Source organism: Anopheles coustani, chromosome 3 (genome assembly GCF_943734705.1).
Source record: "Anopheles coustani chromosome 3, idAnoCousDA_361_x.2, whole genome shotgun sequence".
NCBI classification, from domain to species: domain Eukaryota; kingdom Metazoa; phylum Arthropoda; class Insecta; order Diptera; family Culicidae; genus Anopheles; species Anopheles coustani.
The window spans coordinates 36,778,996-36,794,092 of record NC_071288.1 but is presented as its reverse complement, the minus strand read 5'-3'; the positions used below and the strand labels follow the sequence as shown (position 1 = coordinate 36,794,092).

General features: G+C 42.7%; 1 protein-coding gene across 1 annotated transcript in view; it reads left to right on the top strand.

The window, feature by feature from the left end:
• LOC131260551 (uncharacterized) overlaps positions 1 to 13,691 on the top strand; it is a 77,949-nt gene extending 64,258 nt beyond the window's left edge. The window contains exons 4-6 of the mRNA XM_058262304.1: positions 3,452 to 3,579; positions 9,525 to 9,693; positions 12,365 to 13,691. Coding sequence (XP_058118287.1) covers positions 3,452 to 3,579; positions 9,525 to 9,693; positions 12,365 to 12,966 — 899 coding nt within the window. The 3' untranslated portion in view covers positions 12,967 to 13,691. The remainder of the gene's footprint in view (positions 1 to 3,451; positions 3,580 to 9,524; positions 9,694 to 12,364) is intronic.
• The last annotated feature ends 1,406 nt before the right edge of the window (positions 13,692 to 15,097 follow it).

Below are 15,097 nucleotides of genomic sequence, written 5' to 3'. Positions count from 1 at the left end.
GCTACCATTTGCATACATACTTTAGGTCAACAAATCTATTAATATATTTTAATTTTTTATATGTGTGGAGTTTTGTGTACACTAAAAACTCTACCTAGACTGAGCCGTCGGTTTTGTAACTTTCCACACATTAAGTTAAAGCACTGTAGATGTTGTTGAAAATTTATTTGATTACGTTTTTAATAAAATCTTCTATATTTTATAATTGAAACATATGCCAAGGTGTATCCAGTAAAGTTATTCAACAAGGTTTATACAACACGGAAAAATCGTTTAAATATCAACAATTTTAAACTACTCAATTAAATAACTCATTTAAATTAAAATCTCTCAAGAAACCACGATTATTTTCTCAATCCTTTCTTCACGGAGCATCGCCTGAGCGCCAAGCTAGCAGTACCATAAAATATAAACTAATTTACTAAATTATACGCATTCTCGAACAACGTAACAGTAACCAGATCAAGAATGCTTGTACATTTGGCAAAGTTATTACAAGCCCCACAGTGTTCATTACTGTTTTTCGACACTTGTTGATAAAGTTTATGAAACATTTGAATAAATTTTAGCTTGAAAAAAACTTATACGTTCTGAGTATCAAAATCAAAAATACCTTTACGGTGCATGACGAGTGGCTTAATGGGAAAACTTAATCCATCTTAATGTAAGATTCTTCCCATTTTAGGCTAAATTCATATGAAACATATTACCTTTTTTCAATTAAATATAATTTCACTTAAGGCAGATAAACGATTGAACGCATGGAATGAAACCGCTCAAACATTAAGCTTGTCTTAAAGCTGAACCGCATGGTTCCCATTATCGCGCACGTCATGTGAATGGTTGCAGCTGCGTGATTACGCTCAAAGCTGTGCTTAAGAGAAGCGGCGGGAAAAAAATACTAATTGATGAATTATCATAAATTCCGATAATGGGGAATTCCACACATCGTCCCGGCGGGAGCCGCTTTCCGGCCGGCGGCTCAAGCATCCGGGTTAATATACGCGGGATTAAAATAACATCCATTTTCCCCAGTGACAGCCCGATGTCGATGTTCGGCACCGTTTCCTTCCTTCGATTCCGGATGCTATTTGGTTGGCTGGTGATCGAGTGCTATGTAGTGGCGCACGGATGTGCTACGCTACGGAATTAGCACGAATTTTCCTCGACGATTTTCTTATCGATTTGCGAGACAAGGAATCCTTCCCTGTGCTATCCCTACGTGGCTTTCCGGTAGCATCATACGGAGCGGGAGCGAAAGAGATCACAACCTGCAACTCCGGGTTCGAAGTCCGAGGTGAAAAAGGAGAGCGACGCAATCAAACCGTTCTGTTTTCAATCATTTCCTCCGGCGAGGGGCCGAGGACGGAGACAGCTGACGGGTTTTGCGTCGGGAAGGAAATAGAATCAAGTGAAAATATTTGATTTATTACTCCCCGTGTTAGTAATAAGCCGATGGTGAAATGGTGAATGCTCCAAAACCTCCCGACCATCGAAAGCGATCCTTCGCAGTGAAAGGCAAACAAACGGCGTTGGAAGTTTTGTAGACAAAAGAACCCAAGACATCCGACCCGTCCACCCGTCGCACGGATCGTGCCCCCGCTCTCTTCGCATAAATTCAACACTTTTTTGTCTTTTCATCCCACGTTTCACCCACCCATCGTACGGTAACCCTTTTCCCTGACGGATTCCTTAGCCTCCCTGCGGGCGTGCTGTTTTCTAGGAATGTTTTTCAGCCAAGCGAAACCGGACGCCCCAACCAGAAACGTAATATTGTCCACGAGCACAAAACGGACCGCTGGGTCCAGTTTTGGGGACGAATTGAAAATTCTGCCAAAACAATGCCACACACAAGCACACACACACCCCAACGTTAGCCCAGGTATACCTTTGTTGCAGGGTTTTCTTGCCGCTTCCTTCACCGTGTGTTTTCGTTGTGTGTGAATGTCCTTATGTCGGTGGGCTTAGGCCACACATAAGCTACCTTATTCCTTTCCGTACCGTTCCTCCTTTCCTCCGTCCCCGCGTTCGTTGTGTATCGAGTTGTGAAAGGCAATACCGGGGCTCGAAGAAAAACCTCCCGTGCGCTTTTCTTCTGCCATTTCGGGTGGCACATCGGGCAGGTGAAGCACGGCATAAATCTTCCCAACATGAAATAGCGGCAAATAATGGAAGGGAAAAGAAAAGCAACGTCCAACGTTTCCGATCCGAACGAAACACCGCCAAGCAGGCGAATGCAATCGATCCAAAGAGTACAGGCCTGTTGGAAGGGTTGAAAAACAGTGCCATACACACACACACACACTGGAAGTTCAAGCGAACGACTGAGACTGACTGGTGAGAATGTTTTTTTTTTCTACCCATCGGTTTCGTTATCAGGTTTCTCAGATTGTGTGAGTTTGTTGGCAGGCTTCCCGGGGTGCTTTTTAGAGTTTTCGTTGTTGTTTAAGCATTTTTTTTTCTCACGTTTCATCGTCTTGTACTTTGTGTTGCATAGCCTAGCTTCTTAGACTTTTACTTTGGCACCGTAAGAAGATTGCGTTTGCTCTACGTCGAGGGTATTGAGTTTCCTTTCCGAACGGTTTTTACGGTCTGTACCGTTCTTATTTTAAGACAAGGATTCAATTTCTTAATCGGCTGACTCACTTTGTTAAAAGCAGACAAATTTCGAAATATTTGAATATAAATAAGAAATTTTCATTTTCCTTGCGGTGATTTCACAAATTTAGCAAAACAAAAAGAAATGCGAACTTCTTTCGAATCGTTATGATGCAAACATATTTCGTTTACTCAAGCCGTTTGCTACATTTGAATAATGTTGTTTGCAAGCCACATATAAGACACCGGTAATATGTGGAGGGACAAAAAAGCTCGCCGGGTCACCTCTGCCACCGATCAAGAAGGTATATAGGGAGCCAAGAAAGTGGATGGCTTTTTTCTTGGCTCGAAAACGGACAAATAAAGCGAAGGCTTTTAACGCGTGCTATGATAGTTTGAAGCAAACGCTTGCTTTTTCATTATCGAGAACCGAAATCCGGCCAAGAAGTTGCGAGAGTTGCAATAATGGCCGATAACCGGCATATTAACCGGCATATAAGTTAATTGTATCTGAATAGTATTCCAGACAACCAATAATGATCCACCGAGTTAATGGAACTTATTTGCCTATTAATGGCTAAGATTTTTTGGATTTTTATAAAATAAATAATGAGTTAACAGGAAATAGTACTTATGTATCGGTAGAGGAATATCCAAGTACTCGTTATACCTGAAACAGTTCTACCTCTTCCGATATTAAAAATATTGTTTTATTACTCGCCGATGAATTCATTGACGAACTGGAACTACTGATTGCTTCCTGCAAAAAATCGCGCGTATAACAATTAATGAACTATTGCTAAAATTAATATTGCATTCATAATGAACCGTTAACGTTCTTTCTCATTTACAGAACCTTCGACAGAAATCATTGGCGCGCCAGATCTGTACATCGAGAGCGGCTCAACGATAAATTTGACATGCGTTGTAAAGGACTCGCCAGAGCCACCCGCGTACATCTTCTGGAACCATAATAACGCGGTAAGTAATTAAACGAGTAGTATGCTCTCTGTTGCAAATTAAATGTGCCTAAGAGCACCCAAGATGCATTCTACAAATACAGTTTTCCTAATTTTCTGACTTGGTTCTACTGATCGCACCCGAAACATTGATTAATTGTAATCTATGTGCCCATATTATCTAGTACAAAGATATTTGTTTTCCTTATACTAATTGAACACACTAAAGCTGGACTGAATTTAGTAATTTTAAATTCACCTTCATGTTACTGTCGAACAAATTGAGTAAAATGAGCCATATGGTATGATATACCTGCTCTTTTCTGCAGTCACAGTATGTAAAAGTTAAATGTGAAAAGCACTTGCTTTCGGATGGGTATGCATCGCAGGCTAATTGATTTTTACCGACACACCTAATGAAGTAATTGATTCCTCACATACTACTGTCCTGAACCCGTAGCGCTGCACGTATCGAGGATAATCCCGACCAACGGAACGACTCGGATCGTTCACCAACGCTCTCTTTTTTCGCACATGATGTGCATGATTTTCCTCTTTTTGCAGCTCGTTGCGCCCTTGCGGCACATGGGCAGGATAAAATCCTCTCCATTTCCGTAATAAGCATTACGGAATTACGCCAAACGGTGAAAGGTTCGTGAAGTTTTAGTATGATTTTTTGTTTCATTTTTCATCCCCGAAAAAGAAAGTCCACAACCAGTAAGCGGTCATGCCACGGTTGATACTGTTGCCATAGCGGACGGTGGGAGAAGAAAGAATGTCCAAAATCAAAACCGAAAAGAAAAAATTGGATTCGAAAAATCGACACCACCCAGCAAAGCACGGTGCAGCGGAGCGATCGGGGATCTGGTTTCACCTTGGTTCGCTAATTTATATTCCGCCCGGGAACTCCATTCTCCCGGAAAATCCATTACCATATTCATGGATGCACCGTTGCGCGCTGCGTTCGGCTGCTGCACCGGCTATAAGCGTCACCGGCCATCGGTCTCATCCTCGCGGCCTTGCCGCGCGGTGGAAGCCGGGGCCGCATAAATGACAGTGCAAATGGGTTCCACGGTACCGTTTACGAGCACTGATGCACCCGCAGTCGAAACTGCCCGTTAGACATGGACAGGTAGATTAAGCATAGCGTTGGCTACGCCACCGACTCGTCCTCGGCCGTTTCGATCGATCCGGAGACCATGCGGATGCCCTCTCGGACGGTGTGCCATCTGCAGGACTGTTTAATCGAACGTACGGAAGGACCGGACACTGCATTGCAAGGTGCGTTTGTGTGTGTGTGTCGAAAAAGCGGCACACCTCGAAACGGCGAAAAGATGAGCTAAAACTAAATGAATTAATAGGATATTGAACACGATGTCGGATGCACGTACACTGACACAATCCCCCAAGCTCAACTACAAAAGCCAACGCTAGGAATTCGAACTGTCAGTCCAACGCTCGTTGACGGGGTTGGTCCGTCAGGTGGAAAATTAAAATCCTCGGTCCCGTCAGCGGACTTGCTGACAGCGCTTTGGCGCAGGAAGTCAAAATGGTACCCCGAGCGTCAGGGTTTTGTCGGAACCACTCCAATAAGGTGCTCACATTGCATCTTTACGAGACGCTACCGTAATGACCCGGAACCGAGGAGATGTTTGACTTTTTCATTCTTTTTCTTTCTTTTGATTTTTCTGAAGTGATCGACTTTGACCATACTTTTTAAAACACCAAAGGCATCATTTTGTATCGTAAATAAATGAAATAGTTATTTAATGTATTTGATTTCTACTGCCCCTTTTTTCTGTACTTACTTTTTGCATTTAAAAAAATTAAAAGCTGAAAAGAACTTTAATTCGATCTATTTTGCTTTACACCGAGTTAGCAGGGAAGGTGCGTCTAAAATCCCAAAACCCGAAAAAATAAATAATAAATATTCTACAAAGTCAATAGCGGATTTTAAATTTCCTGAAAAACTACAAAATTATCTAAAAACTCTTCAAACTTGGTCAATTTGGTTCTAGGAACTGGAAATGAAAAATCTTTTATTTTTGTGTTAGAATACAATTTTAGATATTAAGTTTTTCGTTTTGAAAAAAAAAATTCAACCGATTTTGGGATTTTACAATCTAAAATTGAAATAGCGGTCAAAATAATCGTAAATGAATTAATGTACCGAATTCAGTGCAGCCATAATGTGTACATAGACAAGTAGACCGAGAGCATTGACTGAATATCACATACAGAATACAGAAAGAGCCTCGACGATGTAAGAAACACCAAGAGAATGTGCAAAGAGTAATCCGTCCTTAGTAAGAGTGAACCGTACAGTAGCGTTAAACAAAATTCCAATGACCAGCGAGAGAAACAAACGAAACCAAACCATATGCTTCCATTTCAAATACTTACGAAAATTTAAAAAAAATATTTAAAACACTGTGAACAAAAGTTTAACGGATTAAAAATTTTAAAAAATCAAGCCTTTAATGGGCCTTAGCGAATCAGTTTGTGTTACAATTTATTTATTTAGATTTATTTATTCTTCTTTCTATATTTAGTAGTAAACATGTTTATCAACTAGTTGAAATCAAATTAGTACGACATTATGGAATCAACTATCAATGAATGAATTCAAACCTCTTGGAAATTAAATTTCGTTTTAAATAAAATATCACAGAAAAATATGTCAGGTTTTAAAAATAATAATAAAAAGAATTAATATGGCACAAAGCTTTTTCCAAATAGAGAAGCGCTTCTAATTTTATATTTATTTATAATATTTATAAAGCCCTCATAGTATCGGTGAACAAACCAGAAACAAGTTTATCGAAAACTTTCAGAATGGTAATTATTTTTCTAAATGTGGCATCAACACACTGTCCCAGATAGATTCATTGCCTACATACGGAGGTAAAGTTATTGGTGCTTATCGTAGCGTTTCATGAAGTCCCATCACTTGGTTACTAGTTACGGCATTTCCTGTGCTCGCTTCCTGCCAACTGAACCAAATAGGGTTCAACTTTTGCTACCACTTGATGAAAATTTTTAACCACAGAGATTGCGTAAGCTTCCAACCCCTGGTGAGGCGCCATTTTTATTATATTGTTCACCAACATGCGAGGGTGTTTTCGTTAAATCTGATACTGTTGATGTTGTTGATCCACACCGGAAACCGGATGCCGGATGCTGGCCGTTCCGGTGGTGCTGGATATTGCGCTAAACCTGTTGCAGAATGAACGTGGCTTTTTATCAAAATAAAATAGCTAAAAAAACGTCCGTACACGTACCTGGGGAAGGAGCGCAAAATCAACCGCTGGAAACATGGCCGATTTTAAGCTTTACAGAAGGCAGCATGCGGTAGGCAAGAAATTAGCGGAGCATGAGCAGTGATGTGGACGACTTACGAGCGAGATCCCAAACCAAATGGATAGTGGGTAGAGATTCGTTGTGGCAACAAACGGAGTCTGAACCCTAAAATAAACCGACACCTCTGGCAGGAGCCGCGTCATACCTCGCTTCGAACATCATACGCCAAGCAGCATGGTGGTGAGGCCTGATCAAGTGTAAACAGCTGCGCAACTCTCAAATATTTGCTCATCAATAATTCATGAAACAAAATTACGTCCCCAATGGCTTGCAGGTCGAAAGGGGTTGAGGAAAGTTGGACGCCGGTGCAGGTGTCGGATTGAGGGTGGGCAATGATTTTTTTTGTGCGCCCTTCCGGCTGGGGAACCCGTTGGCCTTGTTTGCAATAAGCCTGATATGGTCCGGCAGCGTGAATCCCGTTGTCGATGGTCAGAAAAAATCGACCCAGCTTTTCCAGCAAAGTACTGACCACCACCACCACCACCACCAGCAGCAGGAGCATAGTGTACGTTGGCACGCAAACATCCGACACGAAGTTGTGTGGACACACAAGCAAACACGCTCGGCAAGCAAGTGCACACCTTCCGAGGTTTGCGTACCAATACCAGAGAGTCCGGGGATGAAGCAATCGGAACGAACAACACTGTTGGGTACAAATCTGACCGTGTTACTAAACGTCCAGATTGATGATGATTACTGAGGCTAATGACAATGATTACGGGAACTAAATGTAGTATGAACCGGCCAGGAGCTTCATTTATTTGCATCTCTGTTGCAAAGCTTGGGACTATTTTTGCCATTTGCTCCACTACTTCTCATTTGGAGCACCATTATGAACACCTAACCACAACTGTCGGAAGCATAGTTGATCGGTCGGCCATCATCATTGCCGTTCGTGGGGGCGAGTGTCACCAGCGTCATCATTAGTGGATGGTTGTTTTTTTTCCTGCCACGAACAGCTCAATCAACAAGTAGCAGCGAATAGCAGGGGACGTTGTCTAGTTGTCGACGTTTTTGACGGGGCGCGCTACAAGTAGCCTCTGTGTGCAAGAGAAACATGCGACCTTTAGCACCGGCATGAGAAAGTAAAGGGAAAAATCACTTGGTCATGGTGCATTAGACCAGCACCGGTGCCAGGGACGATGCCAGACGAAACTCCTCCTCGTCTTTCATCCAGTTTCCGGCACTTCAATGAACCGTTTCTTTCGGTCGGCCGGGGAGCAAACATTACTGGATTCATTAATCATGCAAATCGCCTGTCAGGCCAATGGAATTGTGCTGCAGAGAAAGCGACAATATGCATATCCTGGGTGGTTTTGTGTATCGTGACGATATGTTCCGTTCAACGGAAGTTACCCACATTTAAACGTTCACTGTTAACTATTTTATGCACAAGTAAACGTTGAAAATGATCTTTGAACACACAATGAGAAGAAAATAAATATGATCACTGCTAAAAGTAACTTTTAGATAGAATAAATGTAATTTTTGCAAATAAAGATGACAACATTGGTGTTGGCTTCATGGATTATTATTCATTCATAATTAAATTATAACAATACAACTGATGTAATTGTGTAGTACAGAAATAAAAAAAAAATTCCACAAACATTGAACTACTCATCAGGCGGGTTTTTATACACGGCAAAATACGGGATTTTAATACAACTCAACAAGCAGCTTTATATACTTTTAAACGATGGTTAAATTTGGTGATGTAGGTCATTTTATTCTTTACAGAAGGCTTTGCAATATAAACGAAGGTGTATTTGCTTCTATAACGTTTCCATTAAAAAAAACGTTGTCCAATAAAAAAATCGATGAAATGGAAAAAAGTAAAACTTTTTTGTTTTATTATGGAATAGTAAATATTTTGACAACCAGTCAGTTGAACTTACGGCAGCTGACTCGGTCCATACTTGCTTATCGATTTGATTTCTATTAGTAGTAATGGAGGATCGTTGGAAAATATGAGCTAAGTTGAAGATACTGATCTTTTAAATTGGTCAATTTCAACAAGCTCTGTGCCTTGTTTTTTAAGTGGTTGATCCCGATTAACACTTCCTATCTGTTCTTAATTTTTCTAACTGTTTAACCACTTGAAGTCTTTCACTTCTATTGCGTTTGTTGTTGAGGTTGAGGACGATCCGTGACCGGAACCAGGTTTTCAATTGAAGCTTTAACTTTTCGATATGAATGACAGAATACTAAAACAGAACTTCTTCAACGTTGTCCAACATATGCGTTGTCCTGCGCATTACTTACTAATAAAAACCAATCAAATGAAGTCAGTCAATAATAATGACATATTCGAGATACATGCGGCGTTAAAAGTTGCACTCAGCCACCTGTAAACTTATTTTTAAACTAAACCAATATAATTTATATAGTAATCCAAACGAAACTCATAAAACTAACAATTTAATTAAACATGCAGGAGCCTTACATTTTATTTGAGTGCTTCGTTTATTTTTTCATTTTTTTAATTTCCTTACACTAATTGCATATTTAAATCTTGACTCTTAATTAAAATTTTTGCTAAACGGTAAGATTTTGCTCATCGATAACAAAGCTCTTGTAATTAACCAGATTTTCTATCCTTTTCAGATTATCAGCTACGATTCACCTCGCGGCGGCGTCTCGGTCATCACCGAGAAAGGTGACACGACGACATCGTTTCTGCTCATCCAGAACGCACGGCCATCGGATTCCGGACAGTACACGTGCAATCCGTCCAATGCCAAAAGTAAAAGTGTCACCGTGCACGTCCTAAACGGTAGGTCGACTAATTTATTTCCCAACATGAGTGAGCATGAACCACTGCAGACCGCACAACCGCCTTCACCGTGAGGATCGAGGTTCCACGGATGGTCCCACGACATGGCTGACGTGCACATTGTTCTCTCTCACGCTGCCATCGTGAGCAGTACCTTGTGGGCTGTCGGTGGCGGATCGTCCTCGCAGAAAATTCCACTGTCCGTTTTTTACGACGAAGGCCAGCCCTTCGTGCCAGCGCAAACGTCTCAAAGGTCTCGTTTATATTGCCTTACATTTTGAATCTTGATTGATCGTTCCAATAATGGACTTTTATTAGATTGCGAGCCCGAAGACGATGATAACGGATGGACCGGGCCGGGACCGTTCGGGTGCGCTTCGTTACGATTGTGTCTGATAAAATGTTGCCCTTGACGGGCAACGGATCCCGGGTAACGGTTACTCCGTTCCCACTTAGCACTTACGGTGCCCACAAGCGGCTTGGAGGAATCCTTCGGAGAAACATTCTTGTCGGAACCCGGCGTGTCTGGCCGTCGTTGTTTGGAAACCTCTTCAAACGGCTGGTCGTCTCGAGTGAAGCCGTGTGATTTTCTCACTGAAGCCCGGTTCCGAGAAACGCATCCTTTGGAGAGACTTTTCGCATCTGCCAAACCGGTCGCTCAGAAGATTGTCAATAAATCACCATCGTTCAGCCCGAAATGGTCCCTGGGCGCATTTGCCGCTAGGGCGGGCTTGATCAGAAGCTTGGGAAAACGCTTTCCCATGTCCGTATCGTGTCGGTTACTTGTGATTGGAATACGATGGACGAGCGGGAAAAGCGTAGATAGTTAAACAGCAAGATCTTAAACACTCCCGAATGGATGAAAATTGCATCGATTCGCAGGAAGTGCTGGAAATTTCCCTGGAACGACCGGACCGAACTCGGGAGCAGCACCGGTACGCATCGCCCTCGGAGACCATTCTCGCAAGACGGCAACCTTCCGTCGCAAGACGGCAGAAGTCACTGGACGCCAGGACGCACCGATAAGCCGCTTTCGAGCTTTATTTACCGAACCAAACCGTATCCGGCCGAAGCGTTTTCGTAAACCCCGCCAATGAATTGTGCCAACAGGCGAAGTGCGGGCCGCCGGTAACCAACTTAAACACATTTCCTGGCTCAATTTGCGCCCCCCTCCCCCATTCCGCCCGACCCGTCCGGCCGAAGGTCAATATTAAATTTGTTAATATCTCATCTCGGCTCATTTGCAGACCGACAGTCTCTCGGGTCTCGGATCCAGGGTGGTCAGCAACACCCCAGGGGTGAACGGAGGGCGGGGATATGATTTATGTTAACTGGTGGCCGGTTCGGTGTACAGCAAGCGCCTCCCGACCGTTGCGAGATGTAACCAGCAGCTCCGTTTGGCACCCGCCATCGGGCTCCGGGATGATTGGCAAAAACTTTCCCGATCAAATGAACGGACCGTGATGGAAATGATTATGGAAAATTAATTTCTGATTCGTTCCAACTTTACCAATAAGCTCTTTTGTTTGAGCACGAGATAGATGGACTGCCCTGCAAGCCATCTGCCTAGTGCGAGGCATCTGCAACCGAAGCGGTTTGGAAGAACTTTCTAAATTGTTTCGGAGACTGTGTTTGGTAGACGCTCTGGAATTACTTTTGTGAATCAACCTTGAGACTAATGAAATCCCGTGACTTGCTTAATGTAATGAGAAAAAATTGATCTGTATTCATAAATGTTCTCTGGTTCTAGCACCTTAGCAGATTACTTTCACTATCGGACAAATGCTATCTTGTTTTAATTTCAAATTCCATACTTTTACAGGAATACTAACAGGAGCAACTGAAACCCTGATACAATAGAATTTAACTTTTATTTGAACGCGTTGATGGAATAGTGGAAAACAATGTACTAAAAACTAATTATCTGAAAAGAATTTATCTATTACAACCAACCTTTCTATGATTTTTCACATTTTAGCTCACTTGTTCAGCTTTGCATCGAATGCTTATGATAAATTCATAATTTTCGTTGAGATTTTAACACTCTCACGTACCTTATGATATTGTTGAAAATTTGACGACTCAGAAAAAATCTATCAAGCTTATTGATGTATGTCCCATGTTGATGCATTTTTTGAAATGTGGTGTTTTCTGCTGGATTGCGAAATTTAAATAATTATAATTCTAGCTGCACTCCACAGAGCACGAAATTCTGCAAAAATTTGTTTTGAATAGTTTCTCATCGAAACTGCCCGGGAAATACATAAATTAATCTCCTGAGGTTATCGAAGACCTATATCCGTTTTTTTAGAAGCACACACTTATGATATTTGGAGATGCAAAATTACTTAGCGTTGATTGTGTTCTCTTCAATAAAATATCTTTCGCAAATAATACACGATTACCTAGCACCTACAATGGAAATGACACACAATTTGATTAGAGGATATCAAAAAGAAATAAAATTCGCACTTTTCTCAAACTTTGCAGCAAAAATTTAACGATTCAGTTTGCAGATGCATGATGGAAGCATGCAGAACAGATGGAATTTCATCTCACATTATGAATGAAAAGGCGGTTTGCTCAGTGGTTTATGTCGGCCTCCATTTCCACCATAAATGATACATTCTGTCCAACTGGTTAAGAACAGTTTGAGGGAAAAATTTGACAGGTGTTTCCCATTCCGTTTCCAGGGGAGTACCCAGCAGCAATGCAGCGCGCGGGACAACCGCATCATCGCACGCCGCACAACCATCAGCTCTTGGTGCTGGCGTCGGCGCTTGTGTCGTCCTTGCTCTGCTCCATCGGTATGCTGCGTCTGCCGGTCACTTCCGGTGGCCGGGTTGGCCGGACACCGCGGCCGGTCTCGTCGTAGCCTGCTTCTTGCTTCGCCGCGCCGTGTTAAGCGTCGCCTCGTTCGCACGCACCGCGCACACCCGGTTGTCCTGCGAGCTTACGCTCCGCTTCCCGGCCTCGCCACACACGAGGCACTCCTTGCTCCTCCCAGTGCACCGAACGTGCCCCTTGCCGTCGTCGTCGTCGTCGTCGTCGTCGTGCAGCAGTCGATCCCGTCAGCACGCCTGCTCGCACTACCTCTGGAAGCTTCCACTGGACTGGCACCACCACAATCACCGCTGGCGAACGGCCAGCAGGACCCCGAGGCAGACGGCAGCGCATAGCGAGCAGCATGTACTATGCTCCGGGCAGGGACCGTGTGAGGTCACGCAACGACTGAGGCCAACGCAGCAAGGACGACCGCGTGCCGTTCGATGAGACTCAGTTCGCTTTTCTACTCACGCACATCGTGGCGACGGCCGCAGTTTACGTTTTCTATATCTCTCCGTGTCCTTCCAGTCCATCCTTCGCGAGGATCATCTCGGAAATCTTTAGGGAAAGTGTCTCACACTCGCTGGATCGATCGTGGGTCGAAACGAACCGACTGATCGGGTGTCAAGTAATTCAACACATCATTCGCTCAGATCAACACTACACAGGCAAACTCACAAAAAAACACACCCACATGCAGACAAGCGTAACATAAGATCATACAAACCGTAGGAAAAGAAACGTTTCCATTGCAAAATAACTCTACGGCCAAGGATATCCCCCGAAAACCATACGAGAAAGAAGCGGCCAGCCATTTAAGATGCATGCCATCATTTTAATGAAACGCAAGCACACTCATCCCCGAAAAAGAAAACCCACTTGTTCACGTTTTACCAAGCGTGTGCTGGTTAGTTGTAAATTTATTCTAGCAAACAAACAACAGGCAACCCCCAAACAAACAAGCAAAACAAAAAAAAAACAAAATCAAACGCACTAACATAAACCATCTGGTAGAAATATATGAGCAACCACTAAATAAATTAGGTCGTGCAGCTGGAACGTGATGGCCGCCATCGGGAGAAGAAAAATGCCGATTACAAGATACTCCGCAAAAAAAAAAATCCGTGACGAAGGAGAACTGCGAGACCTAAACGACCGTTCGGCAGTACTAATGCTTATGAGAGGAGAAGACGGGAGGGAAACGAATGAAGTTGTCGCATGGCTAATGGGACGCCGCGAAGAAGGAAAGCGAAACCGGGAACGGGAAACGCATTAACGTGTAAGTTAAGCAAAAGTCTGTTAAAATGATTTAAACTTTAGGTATCTCCTTAGGTATAGACAAAACAAACAAACAAAAAAGAGAGAAAAAAAATACACACACACGGACACAGTCAGTCTGCCCGAGGCGGCTCCAGTTCGGATAGCGCGAAAGCAAAAGGAGTAAGTAAATTTTAAATGAATTAAACGTGGCCATAAAACCGGACCCTACCTAGGACCCGCAGCGTTGTGGAAAGGCTAAGCAAAGGGGAATGCGAATGGCAAAGATTAGCAAAGATTTAAAAACCGACCTTAGATAAATCAAAAGGCTAGCGAAAGGGAAGCGAGAACGTGGAAAAAGGGCTGCAAAACAACTGTGTAAAAAAAAAACGGTACCTTGGTAATGGGAAGGAAAGTGAAAACCTTCTCGTAAGTGCAGCCAAGCGCAAAATCGCACACCGGTGAATGGTCAAACCATTGCAGCGAAGGGTGAACAACGAGGCGAACCGTAAGCTTCCGCTCACACAGGCGGTGTGTGAGAATGGTGGGATAAAAAGTTATTAAGTTAATTTTTAAACACTCGTTAAACTATGATAAAATTATAAAAACAACAGAAAAAAATCATGAAATGAAAAACACGAAATATTATTGGGATAATTGAGTGATATTTTTCATATTTCAAAAAAACGACCTTGTAAACAGCGAAGCCCCATCGGGCTGTTGCGGTAAGTGTGAAAACTTGATAAAAAAAAGCATCCCCAACTCACTCTCCCTCCCGACAAAAGAAAAGTAAAACAAAGACATACACACACAAACAAAAAACATCCAAACAGCATCCTGAACTGTAACCGTATTCAGATGAAAAAATAGTGAATAAACAGATTTAAACAAACGAACAGTCGGAGAGAAACAACAAAAAGAAAACCCCTTTACACATCATGGTATGAGGTATGGCGTCTGTCGAGGTTACACGAACAACATAACCAAAACCGGAAAAATAATGGCAAAACTGTTAAGGCACAGCTTGAGTGTATGGGTGGCAATGGCCGCAGACGATACTCCTGGGTGAGGATCCGCGATATGCCGCCCACATGCCGGACGATGATGAAATTAAACTGAATCAACAGAACCGAACAAGCACAACCGGCAGAACGGTGCAGATAAGCTATGCACTTAAACCGATACGCAAATTGATGGGGCTGAAGGAGTTGCCGGTTTGACGATGAGAGGAAAGGAAAAAAAAACAATATATGATAAATGAATGTACAAAATAATGGAAAAAAATATATATGAAATAAAACATTAAAACAGTAACAAGCTC